Consider the following 16,398-nt stretch of genomic DNA (forward strand, 5'->3'; position numbering starts at 1 on the left):
GGCCTGGGTGGAGTAAGTAAAGGAGCAGTGGGAGAAGGTCAGAAGACTCTTCAACATCAGAGGTGTCCAAAAGGATGCTGAAGGATCTTCTCTGAGACCCTGCACAAAAGGAGGGAGAGGCAGAGTCTGAGCTGATTGGGCTGAACTGGAGACTCCTGTGAAGGCAAAGGCTGGGAGCTAGTGACTTCAGGCACCATGAGGAAGGGTGCTGCTCTGCTGACGGATCTGCAGCTACAGACCAGGTTCAGTGCCCTGGTTCTGACGTGGGGAGCTCTGTGCCTGAGGAGGAGAGCTGTAAACCCAGAACAGCAGGGGAGGGAGATGATGGCCCACAGTCAGGCAAGGAACTGGTAGACCAGCTTGGCAAGAAAAGGGAGATGAGGACAAGAGAGCCGCTGGCAAACGGGACTGAAGGAGTCCCATCTCAAACAATGCACAAAAAATTAGTAGAAGCAAGGGAGCGTACAAGAGATAGAGGCTGGGACAGGTGACTTGGGAGGAATACAGAGGCATTGTTTGATTGTGCGTGGACGGGGTTAAGAAAACCAAAGCTTGTCTGGAGCTGAATTCAGTGAGGGACATGAAGGGCAATAAGAGTGGCTTCTACAGGTATGTCAGCAGCAAAAGAAAGTCCAGGGAAAATATCGATCTGCTGTAAGTCACATTATTTAGCTATTAAGCATGTTATATAAAACCTACATATTGCAATTCCTTGCTAGGAACAGTTAAGGTTTTCTAAGATTATCATTCTTACTAAATCATATTTGTGGTGTGTCCACAGTATTCAGCAAAGCCTGGAGACCTTTTCTCCAAGAAATCAGAAGGCCCCCTTCGGAAAGCAGAAGAGTTTGTAAGATCCTGTGGTTTTTAAGGTTTTTAGAGGCAATCCAAAATTGCAAAAACGATACTCGAGACAAAGTCCCATACAATGGACTGTAGGAGTAATGACTGAATTCTATGATCTGGAGACACATTCCCAAACTTTTTTCCTTTTGAATTGGGCACAGAAGAGATTTTTTGCCTTGTTTCTCCCAGCTTAAGTCCTTAAATGCATTAATATTTTTCTCAGGTTTCTACAAGCTTCTCTAAATTTTTGACATTGTACCACTACAAACACTGTGCATTTCCATTTGTATTCTGTGAGCAGGGTAGTCCACAACATGTATGGATTCTGATCACACCTAGAATCTGCCAGAGTCTAGACAAATAAGCAATTATCATGATTCTGGAGATTTAAAAATATATGTTTCAAGAAAAATACACTGTCCTATTTTCTGTTCTTCAGGGAAGAAAAAAAGGTTTATTTCACCGCAACGAAGAGAACCATGTCTGCTTGGATTTCCTTGCCCTGGGTTCTAATAGGGTTATTTTAATTTATAACTGCCTTGTTACATTAAAGAATGTATCAGTAAATGTACCATTTAATACAGAACTCTGATTCTGCTTTTAACTTCTGTTTGATGGATTATTTTGTATTCTGTAACCTAATATCACTGATGGTTATGTAGGGCATCACTATAAATTAGATTATTTAATGTGAGATGATACAGTGTTTCATTTTAAATATTTTATTGTGTTATAGAACGAATATCTGGCTAAGGAGAGCACAGAGATTACTTGTCAGCATAAAGAAACTGGCAACTGAGCTTAAGGGTTCCTCCAGGTACACATCTGACCTTGGACAGTGAGCTAGTGACTGTGATATTCTTTTTTAATATGATGTTTAGTAAGAGAAATGATCATCATCTATTCCAGCAGCTGAAGAGCAGAGCTAACAGAATTGTTCCTGAAGCTGTCTCATGGCTCTGATGAACAGCAATTTCTGGGCAAGGAGGGACCACCACCACAAACAAAGGTGAGCTACTCCACAGTCCCTTAGACGGCACTGCTTAGTCCTGCTTGTGGCATCCCAACATCAGTCACTTAATCACACTCTCGTGATTGACTGCTGCTATGTAAAGTAAAAGGTAACTATTTTCATGGCACAAAATAGCAGCTTTCGAAGATCAACACTTTTCATAAGCACTTATTTCAATGCACATCATCTAGCAACCACAGTTTTCTAAGAGGCCAGAAACCCTTATGCACAGACCTAAACTAGACACTTCTAGCTGTTAGAGCTCTGAAATGAAAAATGCCCTTAACAAAAGATACATGTTCAATATCTACAAAACACAACTGAAATTAAAGGAATATCAACATTTTCTATCTCCGTAATAGAAGGGAATTATTTTCAGTGGAACTGACCCTATGCTAGACTGTTGAACTGTTAGGAATTTTGCACTTTATGCAACTGCAGTAGCATATAATGAAATGTGGTAACATATAAAGGAAAAGAATTCAGTACTTGTCCTATAGTGCAACAAGATGGTGAATTGTTCTAAGCTAGCAAGTCCATGGACACATGCATTTCTTGATGGCACATACTCAGTTTCCCTAATGCACAGCGTAAACATCCGCAACATTTAATATATTAATTCTGTAAGTCTACTGTAAGGTAGGAATATATTGCCATCTTCATGCTGTAGCTTAACTAGAAAACAGTGACATATATGAAGTCACAGAGGAAGCCTATGGCAGTGTCTCACCTCCAGGGACAATGCCCTAAACACTACCCCATGTCTCATATTTGGATGTAAGAGCAGTAACTTTTTTTCTGATTTATTAGTAAAACTTCTATGGCAAATAATCAATTTCATTTTTTCCTCTGAAATCTTTCATACCCACAAAAAGAGCAACATCTTATTTACAATAAAATCACCTATATCTTATTTCAGTAACATTTATGGTAGCATCTTCAATTATCTTAAATACCTTGCTCTTTTGCCAGTGATGAAAACGCAGTACCAAGAATGCTGAGATGGGAAGGGACACAACTGTTCCCGTAACACTGACTGTTCCAAAGCTTCCCTTTGGTGACACAACCACTGAACACAGTAAGCCCGCTTACACCAAAGGAAATGACAAGGATGTGCGAAAATAAATGTAGGACACTATTGCCACTGTAACCAAAGAGCAGATCATCAAAGGAAAAAAAAAAACCCACAACACTTTTCCAGTGGAATTCTTTGAATAAAATGGAGTGAGAGGGGAAGGGGAATCCCCAACCAGAGTAACCTGTCAAACCTGTCAAGGTATTCAGTGTAAGATTAATATATTACTAGGGTTTGTCTAAAAAAAAAAAAAAAAAATCATATTCTGACAGTGGAAAAGAGGATGAGGGGGAGACAGCGCATCATTATTCTGAAATTCTTGTCTTCCCTGAATGCAGGGACCATGTAAAAAGCTGACTTAATATTGCTCAGCATGCTCAAATAGGGCCTATATAGACATTAGGAAGTGGGCGGGGGGGAGGAGCTTTTCTTCCTTGCAACTAGCAAGATAACCAACCCAGAATAATTACATACAGCAGACCACAGCTAAATATTGATTCAGATGTCATTGCAAAAAGAAAAGGTGAGAGAACAGCAGCTTGAAAATAATGATGTAAAAATCTATGAAATAATGGTGGAGACAAATAGACCTACAGCAATTATCCACACAGCAGTTCAAAAGCCCTGCTGGATTAGAAACAACAGCAGATGATTCAGTACCTCCTGTGAAAATGGTCCTCCTCACTTGATATCTATGCAGCCCTTCTGCCTGGAACTAAGCTGGCATGACAGGCACAAATTCAGGCAAGGAAAAACCTGCTAATTAGAGGAGTCACTCCAGTTTAGTTCCAGGTGTCATCACTTAACCAGCTTTTTTGCATCTAGATATCCCAGTTGGCAAGACACTGTGCTACAGTGTTAAAAAAAATTGATAACAACAAATGAGATGGATAGGTTCTGGGCCTGTGCAGCAGGAGCTATCATTCAAATGTTTTCTATCCGAAGGAAATCCAGTATTTCTCTTAATTGTACTGCACTTTTTAAACAGTAGTATGTCTGACAACAAGCTGTTTAGCAGCATCAACATTCAATGTTTGAAGGCACCTGCAAACATCTAACATGGTAGGGGCTGAAAGACTTGCTCCTTTTTTTTCCTGGCATTTGCATTTCACTGAAATAGAGATTTCTTAATGCAACTTCTGCACCTGCTTTGAAACGTCACTTCTGTTACTTTAGAACCAATTAGACACTTGACTGCTGCATAATCTATGAAACTAAAAGTTAGTTCCTGCTCCAAAAGAGTTGATGCTGGAAAAGGTTTATTGACTACGAATGCAGAAGAAACCCATTCTGACCATTCTGTGGGGCTGCAGTAAGTGCAAGGGTATACAAAACTTCCACTATTTATAATCCTCTTCCTGTATGTTTTTGGTACTTTAAAGAAACAGTGGAAACTGTAAAAGACTGACTAGCCAGAAGAACTTCAAAAAAAATGTTTCTCTTTGCTGAGGAATAAATACTGTGATCTATGAGAGAGGCTTTTTTGAATTATAACTGCTGCCTCTAAAGTTGTGCAGAACTGCTTTCCCCAGCATCTGATGTGTCACTGTTATCATTAGTATCTGTCAGGGCTGTTACAGATTCTGATTGAAAAAAAAAAAAAAAAAGAAGATAGCAGCACAGCAGAAGTTCTTCTGCTTTTGAAATTGGAGTTTAACAACTCCTGTGAACTGTACTTGCATGCTGTCAACACAGGAAAATATTCACTGCACGTTATCAGAGCAGTCTCACTGTTTGCTCCTTCCTTTTGACAATAGGGCCCACGTATATACCTAGCTTGTCCTTAAAGCACGTATTTTGAACCTGGATGTGCTCATTTTGGCATAACTTAGATAAAAGCCTCCCAAAAACTTCAGTTTTTTTGGATTCCTTTAGCACTTCAGATACAGATATGCACTAGAAAGTCTCTTGCTTCTGAAGCATTCCCTGACTTCAGCCATGCTGCCAAGCAATCCAGCAAAGGAAAAACTGAGTTTAGGGTCATAGTAACTATTAACCTTTGCATAGATACTACTGGGGCAAATGCACCATGGAAACCTCACACGAGCCCTCTGCATGTGGGCAGAACCTCACTCTAAAAGGCGTAACGAGATGAAACTGGTAAAATATTCCAACGAGATCAATTAGGAGAAGCTTTTTTTTTGTGGCAGAACTGAAACACCAAAAGTGGGTAGCTGTTGAGTCATAAATGGCAAGATCAGAAAAAGAGAGGGAATCTAAGCAGTGAAGATTTTCACACAGAAAAACATACACAGAACAGGGCAAAGGTACAGCCTAACACTTTTTTTGCAGCTCTAGCATGGCACCAACATCCTCATATTCCTAGAAAGTATCACATAAAGTGTTTGAGAGTAATACAACCCATTCACTGAAAATCACCAAGTGCCATGCTGAAGGCCAGTAGGCTGATGCCATCAAACACTAAGGAGGACTTCGGGTTCTCAGGGGTGCCATGGAAAGGATGGATTTTTTCATAGACATTTTTCATAGTCATTTACACCCACAAAAAATGAATATAACACACTGCTATTCCAATTTAAGAATGTTTTTCACTCATTCCTCAAAGGCGTAAATGACGGCTCTTGTCGTAGGACAAACGAGAGGAATGAGCCCTTTAATAACTGCCATGTTTAGGAAACAGGTTCCCTCTTGCACTGAAATTAGTGTCTCTCTTTCTATTGACTCAGGAGCTCATACTGGTAAGGGCTCAATTCTTCCAACAGCTTTGGAAGACTTTATTTGTTAACACTTTGGCTGAGACCTGAGAATGGCTGAAACATTTTTCTGAGGTGCGAGAAGTAAGGGCTTTTTTGCATTCTGGTCTTCTGACACAGATTTTCTCAGATCCAGTATCTGCCATTATTTATACAGCTCTGTTGTCATGTATGGCATTCTGCAGGCTAGTAAGAAGTCAAGAACCATGCTCTGAGGAGTTCATCATCTAAAAACTGGCATATAATTTAATGAGTAAGGACAAAAGAAAACAAGATAAATAGAAAATTGCTCCTGGGAAAGTTCCACTGTTTCTTTTTAATCACAAGGAATGCAGATCATTCAGGCTGCTTCTGTTTCAGATTTGTTTCTATTTTGAATGCAAGAGAGAACGAGGTCAGACTCGGTGACCAAAAGTTCCGCTAGGAAGGATGAAATAGAAGCTACAAAGGGAATAAAAAATTTCAGAACCAAACCCTCTTATTCTCCTTCCCTTCCTCTCCTTTGTGTTGCCAAAGAACAAACCAGGAGATTTCAAGGGGAAAGCTTTTTATTTTCCAAAAATTGAGGTATCTTCAAAGTGATGCAAAATCCACCCACCCTTTGCTCCCACCTTTCCCAGGAGATGCAGCATGAAGTTGGGTTGCAGGCTGTGCACAGAGGGGTGCTGCTGTGATCAGCACCAGAGCTGGCACACGTTGGGGTACCTTAGTGCAGTACAGGACCACCCTCAAATACTCCAGCATGTGTCTGGCCCTGTAACCACCTAGAACCAGGGCAGCTGACACGTAGTTCCCAGCACATGACTCCTTTCCATCCCACTTGACATTTTTTCCCTCCTTCTGCAACACAAACCAGCCTACATTTAGCAAACACATTCACACTATCAAGTTTAAATAGACTTTAATTTTTCTCTGCCTTTGCACTCAATGTTATCCCCACAGAAGAACACATGAATTTCACTGGCAATTATATTCTGAGTAACTTACTTAATCCTGAAATACATAACAGTGAGCATTGTGCACTTTCTCTATCTCATTTACAATGCTTGTAGATTTTTTGGAAAAAAAGTAGCTTTGTTTTTCTCTGGTAATTCTCTGCTGATCATTAGCTATAAATAGATTACATCCATGCATGTAAAAGCCTGCTCATTTTATAAACTACAGCTACAATTTTATTTTAAGGTAAACGACTGGCAAGGAAAAGAGCAAAAAGGCACATACATTAGAGGTATGCACGATGACATTTAAACAACCAGTGAGGTTCTCCTCACCTACCCTGATTCCAAATGCAGGAACAAGGAATATAACTGAATTATAGGCCAACAGATTTACATATTCGGAAGCCAAAAAAAAAGGAAAAAAATAAAAAGGAACATACAGAACAAATCCACTGCTGCAAGATATTTGCAAGATTCATATGGAATTCAGTAGTAACAGGAATATCTGAAGTTACTTAAAAAAAAATCTGCCATGTATCCCATGGAAGGGACATGTACCAAACTTGATGACTTGGGGAATTCTTAGGGAATTAAGTTTTCACTGTACATTTCTTAATAAAAATCAGTGAACGTGTGATTATTTCAGCATTAAAGGATAAAGTCGGGAGTAAAGAAGACTTTTATTCTACTGGACTGTATATACCCTCCTGTTGTATATATAATTTGTCCATTTTGATATGAATATCTTTCCTGTCTGTATAGTTATGTTTCTTTGGTAGAGAAGGCAACAGAGGAAGTAAAATGGTCACCTTGACTTTGGTATGAAAAAAGCTAAATCTTCTTTCTAAGGTGGAAGTTAAGTACACGCATTCAGCTCAGTAAAACTAACATGAATGGGAATCAATAACATGCTGTGACTCAAGGTGCCGAAGGCACGCAAGTTCACAGCAAAACTACATTAAAGAAAGGAAGATTCACTTGTGAAATGGAGAAAATCACTAATGCAACTCGGTATCAGCTTTCAGTTAGCAGACGTAGCTTTTGCTATACATTGTGAAGCTCACTTTGTTAGACTTAACATAGAAAGAGCTAGCGAACAGTGAATAGAAAATTGCTAGTCTGTTTTTGCTTTCTTTGCCATGTCCTAAAGGTAGTCTCTAGTTTTGAACGTAATGTGGTTATCAACTGATTGTGCATTATCATCAGCTGGCCAGAAGCCCAATGACGAGATCACAGTAGTCTTCAATGAATATAAAAGAAAGAGTTTGGTCATGATCAGACCCCAGTCCCTGTGAATCAGTACCAACTGCTCAGCAGTGACCTGTTGGGCAGCAGAGTAAAGAATCTGAAATGGCGCATGTTAGAGGATGAAAGTGGGGCATGTGCATATGTGCAACGAAAAAAATTAGCTCCTCAGTAGTCACTTTGCATAGAGGTAAAGGCTGCTGCATCTCCACTCCTATCAGATTTGAGGTTGATGACTCTCTCAAACCTGATTTTCCTGATGGAGCAGAGCAGAGACTTTCCTGTGCCTGTATCTGTTATATTTCCTCCAACCTGATTCGCAGACTGGCAATTATAATGTCTCCTATTGCTGGTTTTTAAATGACAAAATTTGAAAACAATCTAGTTAAGGACACAGACAAAAAATTCCCAAGAGAGGACTGGGGACAGGAGACATATGCCAGATTTTCTTGGATAATGAGCTTTTAAAGCTCATTTCTTGGTATAAAAATTCCATATCAAAAAAGAAGTTGCCACTTCTTCTTTTCTTGTTACAGTAGAAAGAGAGTGTTTGGAATACGCAAAACCTTAATATTGGACTTGCACCAGGAAACGAAGCCAGGAAATACGTGCTCTGAAAAATGGGCAAATCCAAGATGGCAGTGGCTGAGGGACAAAACACCAGGGAGTTTAGGATTATTGCAGTATGAAAGGCTCCATGAACCACAATAAATCCCTGACAAATGTGTTTGGTTTTTTTTTAAAAGCCATCTCTGAAAACTTTCCAGAATACACTTCTACTTTTGTCTATTTTACAAATAACTACACGGCAAATTCAGGGCAACTCTCTTCTAGAGAGATGCATTCTCCAAACAGGGCTTCTAATATTGAAATATCCCTAGTCCAGGTTTGCAAGTCTGAAGATGCCCTTGTGAAGCAATGATATGCTAATTAAATCGTACTGTCCATTATGTCTATAATCTGTCCTGTGTCCAGTGTTGGGTGAAGCAGGTGCATCCTCTCAAAGAGCTTCCATAAAATGTTCTCTCTCTGTATTTTTAGACACAATTACTTTGCAGTAAAGGTATATATTTGGGAATTTTACAAATAAATTACATGATAAAACAATCCCCACAAAGATGCTAGAAGCGACCACACAGGTTTCACGAAACTAGTCAGTAAAGAATTATTGTTTCTTTACTTCCAAAAAATAACAGCATGGTCTCTAAATTCATTTGCACACTTGTTCTTTCTCTTACCAGCTGTTGCCCTTTTGGACCCCAACCAGCATACTGAAGCTTTGCATTGCTGACCTCAGGGGGATACAAATTCTGGGGATCCCTGCAAAAAGAGAAAAATAAGATTTCACCTTCGGAAATGTCCTTATTTAAGCTGGTGCACACCTACATCAGAAATCCACCATGACGTCATAAGGCATCTTTCAGCTGGAATCATCTAGTATTTAGTGCCAGATTTCAGTAGATATTTTCACCATAAGGTAAGCTCTATTCCACTAGCAAGCTTGGTTAAGATTAAGTATTTAAATGATAATTTCTGTTTCTTATTAATATGAAGTTAAACACATTAGTTCCACTGCTGAGTTGCCTAAGCCTTAAGAATTAGTCAAGGGATGGCAAACAATGTATTTATCAACACTGATGATGTCCACAAAGGATAAAAAATAATTATATTTTTGAATCATACTGCCACAAGAAAAATATAATTTCATCTTCTTCACCCCATGGCTTTTCTGCCTAACGATTTTCCTTTGAACATGACAGCATAAAAGTTTAGCAACTGTGTAACAACTGATGTGCAGCCTGGCTTCGAAGGGAAAAGCTCCTATTAATACCAAATATCTCATTTTTTAAGAAAATAAAATCAAAATGCTCTTCTTGTTCTTTCATCCATTACCTTCATTTTGTAGCAGAAATCAGTGAGACATAGCAAATGCAATATAGAAAAAGGAGGCTTTTTTGGTAAATGTCAGAGCAGCATAATGTCATTTTATCACAGCACAGACAGCATTGCTTGACTGTATTGATACTCAGCACAAATAATTACATTACATATTCTGAAGTCACATTGCTACAACTCTGCATATAGTAATATTCCACCAACAAGAACACTAATAAAGCCTGTCTGTATACAGTATGACTCATTAGTAAATCTCAAACTGCTTTAAAAAGTAAAGGGTATTATCATCACTGGTCCACAGATAGGAATAACAAGGCAATTTAGGGCCAACATCACCCCAAAAAACCCAAAGACCCAAATCCTGCCTAGCCTTTAAGCAAAAGGCCTTCTCTTCTTATACAGAGTTTATTTCTTCATTAAAGGCAATGTTTTCCAGACCATATTTTCAAAACAGAAGAAAACTGAATGCAATAATTAGACACTAACTGAATTCTCTTTATTGCCTGTTTTGTGACCTGGTGCTGTACCACAGTTACACTCTGGCTCTGCCCTTTCAAGTAAGATCTCCCTTGGCTGCACATTTTCGCTTCACTGGGGCTGTTGTAACCAGTCCAAAGACAGCAGCAAGAGAAATGTTTAGATTGATGTCGTGCAGTCTTTCCGATGTGAAAAAAATAGCTTTTCCTGTGAACCCCTGTTCAAAGGCCAGCTAGGATCAGGGCAGACCCTAGATAAGGACACCAATGCCTACAGTTTCCCCCTTCCATAACTCCTGCAGTTGGAACAGCAACTTCTGCTCTCCTGCTAGGTGGTGTCTATCAGTGGTTATAAACCATAACCCATGATGTCTGTGAGGCCCCTGGGAAGAAGTCCATGGAGCCAACTAAAATTAAAGCGCTCAGGATCACAGGTTTGATGCAGATGGGATCCATTAGGAATGCGGAGGGGCAAGAGTGGTTTGTTGAGGCACTGACCTTTCTGAGCGTAATGCAGGGTGCCCAGATAGCTTTTTGGCTCTGTAGGCAAAGCGTCGTCCACAACTGCTGCCGGTGGAGTAAAATTATACCTTTTCTTCTCATTGTTTTTAACCAGGTGTCTTTGTGAGTAGTCTAAAGTCACTTTTGTAAGGTATGGATAAGAGAACACGTAACTCTCATAATGAACTCTACTAATAGCAGCCGCAAAACTCCCATTCCAGTCAGAAGAATAGCCATACAATTTCTTCTGGATCTTTTCAAGCTTGTATGCATTAGCTACTTAAGTTTCAAGTCCGCTATTCCTGTTAAGACTCAATCTCTTTGGTTAGCTATCTTGATTATCTTAACAGAGAGTAAGTTCTGAGTGCAGGAGGAAGAGAGAAAAATAGTGAATCAAATCAAAACCTCCTATGGGAGAAAAAAAAAAGTACTTCACTATTTGTCAAATGAACTATCTAGTTCTTGGGGTTTTTTTTACCCATGGTGAGAAGAGAAGCAGGATATTACAAATAGAGGGGGAAATATCACCCCTAAATAAACAGATTATACAAACTGTAAGAATTCAAACCTGTAATGCTTCAGATAACACAGGTGGAGCTAAGGGACAGCCATACCAATTACAGCCGATAATTCAGACCAGAGCCCAGACAAGTCCTGTCAGTTCCACTCACTGCATCATCTTTTAGATGAGAAAAGCTCTAACGCAGTGAGAAATGCTGCATAAACCAGCTTTGGTAGCTGATAAGGCAGAAGAAAAAGCACTCCATTTGATCTACCAGCAAAGAGCTCTGCTGCAGACAAAAGAGCAAAGTCATCTTCCCTTTCTCTGGTATAGCTGAGGAAAAATAGAATTGCATCTCCTGAGTTCCTTCTTAAGTTATTCAAAATGGCTGGGAAACTTCTTTTGTAGCAAAATCTTGTTTGCCTTGAAACCTTTTGATAAAGGTTATCAGATATAAAGGCTGACTGATGGAACTGCATATTGTCTGGAGGTGCCTGATTTACAAACCTAGTTACCATAAACTGCCTCTATATTCAGCACGTAACAGCGTGCACATCCAGGCTGTGATGTAGACCACTGAAGGAAGGCAGTAGCCAGGCATCCATCCTCATGCTGTGACTTGTCTTTTCTACTACTGGCTGTGAAAGAAGTCTAAGATTCTAGTTTCTCCCCACAAACACTCCTGAGAGGTGGACATTTTCCTCTTGGTAGATTTTGGCTTGTTCTCATCTCTTCTGAAGAGAATCCTCTTCCCTAGAGTAGCAAAACACACTCCCTCACCTTCAGGGAACTTCAATGTCATGTGCAAGGGGATTGAGAAGACTTCCCTCCTTGCCAAGCCTGATCTAGCAGTCTCCAGAGAAACTGCAAGAATGATCCGGAGATGGACTGTATTAGCAGTGGACAGGGGAGACCAGGCTGTCAGCAAGCCTGAAGGTGGCATGAAAATGGAGTTCACCTACTCATGAACCCTACCGTGAAAGACCAGATTCCTACATGCTTACTTGGGCTATGTTGGGTGCACAGTCTGCAGTGGAATATGCATGGATTTCCTCCCCAAGCAAGCCCTTTACAAACCCACAATATCACCTATAGAGAGAGGAGGAGTTGTCTACACAGCTGCTCCAGAAGGGATGGCCACTATCGTTCTCCCCAGGAAAGCTCTTAGTGATCCCCAAACTGAAAAACCTGTTTGAAGAGCAGCTATCAAATATATTTCTGATTATCTCCTACTGTTCTGGACCTTTAGCTCTCCTTGGTAAAAATCCCTTAAGGGAGTCAGACCAACTGCACACCTATATCCCAGGAGCACTTGCCCATTTTTCAAGTGCTGCATAAATGAGATCTCATGCCAGGCACATTCTTCTGGGAGGTATGTTATTGCTGATAAACTATAGTCCTCCATAGCTACACCCCTGCTTCTCCTTCAAAGCAGCCTGCTTAAACTTCCTCTATTTTTCCTTGAATCCATCAATATTATGGGTCATCTCAGCCTCTCCAAAGAGCCAGTGATCCTCACAGACCTTCATAGTTAGGGCTTGTTTGGATCTGAATCTTCCCCTTGTGAGCTCATTTGTGCACGATGGTGGCTTGGAAAGGGGCTATTCTGAAGGCAGTCTGTGTATCTCCTGTTAGTGGTTTGCATAAAGAACTAGGTTCACTGCGTCCTTACACCATTTTCACTACTTCCTTACAGAAAATAACCTTAATCTTCATTTCCAGCCAAAGAAATGTCAAGGCCTTATTAAAGGGTTGCAATTATTTCTTTCATCTCGTAAGATAATTGATTTTAAAGCCCGGGAAAGAAGGGAATAATAATGTTGTTTTAAGACAGACGGAAGATTGAGCAGGTGCTATATAAACTCTTCCATGTTAAGATGACATTGTTGGGACTAGAGGCTGTTAAATTGCTTCAGACACAAGCATGATCTCAGCACAATGTTCAAAAAACATTTCTAAAGTAGTAAATTGTGAAATCTTTCTGCTAAAATGTCTCCCCTCAAAATTCCCAAATAAGGAAAATTCCTGAGTGCAATTAGCATGCTGCCAAATCATTTTTGCTGGTAATTTAGCTCAGAACATATAAGTAGAATAAAACAAACTAATCAATCATATCAGGTTGCCTGGTTTAGACCTTAAAAAATACCGTGATTAATGAGGAACTAGTTTTAAATAGATCGTATTGTTTTTTGCTGAAAATTTTACATCTGTGTGTTCCCTCTTTGACATTTTCTCCTATTCTAAAGATCAGTTTCCCTCAGAAACTTCATGGCACTGAGTCTCCCCCTGAGCACAAACATGACAAATTGTTCTATATTAAGTTCTTCAAAAGCAACTTAAAATAAAAAACCCAGACATTTTCTACACATTGAGGGAGTGGCTCCGTTTACTTCAAGAAAAATATTTTACAATGCCAGACTGAAAAGTCTGAAACTGAAAAAAGCAGTCAAAGTCTAGGGTATGGCATAGGCTGTTCTTCTAGGGTCTGTTTTAATAACTTTTAATTTTAATTTTAAATACAGAACAATAGCATTTGTAGGGAAATTCTTTGCACATGCTGCCAATGTGAGCAAAAATGCAACAACTTGCACCAATGGCTGCTCCGACATGTTCATCCTCTAAAAAAATAACCAAAACTATGTATATGAGCTGGAGTGAAGTTTTAAGAAAAACTTTGAACCCTCTTGCTTAACTATACCATAATTTTGGGAAAGATAGAAAGTGTATTAAGATTTCAGTAGTAGAAGTTGAAGAAATAAAGACAGTTAAAAACAAGTGTGGAGAAGGCAGAAATATCCCCTCTTGCTACTTACATCAAGCCAGCACTGAATATTTTAAAAGACAACAGCCCTAAGCACATCAGCTCACAATACTTTAAAAGCCCTTTTTCATGGTTAACTGTAAAAAACTATTTTATTTCTATCTATCTATCTATCTGTCTATCTACGCATCCATCCATCCTATCTGTCTCAGCACAAAACTTGCTGTCTTCACACCTACTTCTAATAGTATAAAATCAGGCAGCAGCTTAGACAGATTTCTTCCTCCTTAGGAATAAGGAAAGATAAAAGAGATATAAGCCATCAAGTAGAGAAGAAATCTGGAAGGGTTATAAACAACTGGAAACTTTATAATATTTAAGAGGTTTTGATGCATGATGAGAAAAAAGGGCACTTTTTGTGACACACTTGTGTGGAGAAAATTTGCAAAAAGAAATGGAAGCATGTAAACCAGCTGTGTTCATAAATGTACAAAGAACCATAGATAATGACTTGGAGAAAGAGGGAAAATTTCCAAGAAGCAGGAATGCCATTTCTTGAGAAGCAAAAATGCATTCTTATAGAATTAAATGACTTGTTTACTTCAGTATTCACCAAGGAGGAGACAGGTGCCATTAAGAAAATTGCTTCCCAGGAGATACACAGCCCTGCAGAGACTCACAGTGAGACAGAATAAAATATAATACAAATGGGAATCAAAGACTTGCCAGAAGAGATAATCAAGAAATCAGACTGTCAGAAGATGCAACTAAAGAATCCTCCTGGAATTCTAATAAAAGTGCTTAAATAGATGGGGAAGGCTCTTCCATTCATCCAGGCTTGCCTGCTATTAAATATTTAATGCACATACGCACACATACACATATTTCCCTTACAGCACTTTTCAGTGAACAAAAGTAGAAGGAGGTAATGAAAGCAATTTACACTTATTAATTTCAACTACAGATACACATCAGATCATTCAGCTGTTCTGACAAACAACTGAGCTCACCAACCATTTTATCCAAGATGAATGAATTCTATGGATTTAGAGGACAAGAGCCAAAAAACAAGTGAATGTAAAACATTTGTCCCTAATTCGGCAATCCAGTCAGATTCAAGCCAACAATATAAGCTCAGAGGTCTTTCTGATTATAGCCTGTGTCTGTAAAGCATCCATCAGCGTAATATCTGGTACTGGGCCTGCAAAACCTTGCACAATGCTAATACCGCTTTAAAATCAATTGCTTGTCAAAAAAGGAGCCACCAGCTTCCATTGGGAATGACATAAAACGACGGCACAGGCTTGCTTTTCTACTGAAGGTCTACAAAAACTGATTTAAAAATGCATTGGAGACTGGTACGTGGCTAGGAGTCGCGGTAATATAGGCTGGAGGACTGCAAGATGTTGATCAAAATCTCTAGGTTTCCCTGAGTAAGCAAACAGTGAAAATGGCCCTTAGATACTGGTAGCATTACTTTTAAAATGATGACATTATCATGTTTCTCATATGACCCCTCTAAATCATAAATGGCAGAGTGAATTGTTACCGTATTTCTTTAAAGAACTTTTGTTCCTAGTTTCATATTTTGTCCTCGAAAGAGACAATGAGAGGTGATAGCATTCAGGTGATAAACACAATCACCTTTTTTTTTTCTTTTTTTCTCTTACTCATGTAATTTTCTCTTAGTCTATAGAGGTTTCTCAGCTCTGATCTCAGACCTACTCAAGGAAGAGGTAAGGCACTGGATTTATCAGGATTTCAAGTCTATTTACTTACAACAAAGCCATGGAAAATTCAAAATCTATGTATCTGAATGTTATCAAGAAGGCTCGTCAGCATTGCAGCGACGTATCTAAAGATCAGCTATCCAAAATATGAGCAAAAAAATACAGGTTGAAGAGAAACAACCCAGTAAGCGCTGAGATGTTTAAGCATGAACTGGGAACTTAAAAATAATGAGCCCAGGATGAATGTATATGGTTCTTCAAAGCAATTCTGCCAGTCTCCAGGAAAGGATGTTTGTGATGAAACCTTAGCATTTTCCATCCAGCTGACCTTGTCTGACTTCCAAACGCTAATAAAAATATGGCTCCATGATGTGATGCCTGCAGAGAGCAATATGGGATTATTAGTACATAAAATGAGATACAGCTGTGATCTCCTACTACCAGAGCCAGCAGAAGTGCTTCATTACAATATGACTTCACTGGATGCTAGGTCACACTTTTAATTGGGGCAAGAGATTGATTCTTGGGCTTGTGCTCTAAACTAACCTAACAGTTTGTGTTACTGGATTTCAGAGAAAACTAGAATGTCTCAGTATTCTCTGTATCTTTTTGAAAACTAGGAATCTTTGAGCAAATCTTACTTCTTCTCATGTCAACAGGATAAGGAAAGCTCGGAGGCTTGTGCGTAGGTTCTCAGGAATA

At 39.3% G+C, this 16,398-nt stretch overlaps 1 protein-coding gene across 1 annotated transcript in view; it reads right to left on the reverse strand.

Annotated features, from left to right (window-relative positions):
- DPP6 (dipeptidyl peptidase like 6) overlaps positions 1–16,398 on the reverse strand; it is a 408,745-nt gene that overhangs the window by 94,463 nt on the left and 297,884 nt on the right. The window contains exon 7 of the mRNA XM_086467441.1: positions 9,069–9,150. Coding sequence (XP_086323567.1) covers positions 9,069–9,150 — 82 coding nt within the window. The remainder of the gene's footprint in view (positions 1–9,068; positions 9,151–16,398) is intronic.

The sequence above is a fragment of the Leptosomus discolor genome, chromosome 6 (genome assembly GCF_034619465.1).
Source record: "Leptosomus discolor isolate bLepDis1 chromosome 6, bLepDis1.hap2, whole genome shotgun sequence".
Classification (NCBI taxonomy): domain Eukaryota; kingdom Metazoa; phylum Chordata; class Aves; order Leptosomiformes; family Leptosomidae; genus Leptosomus; species Leptosomus discolor.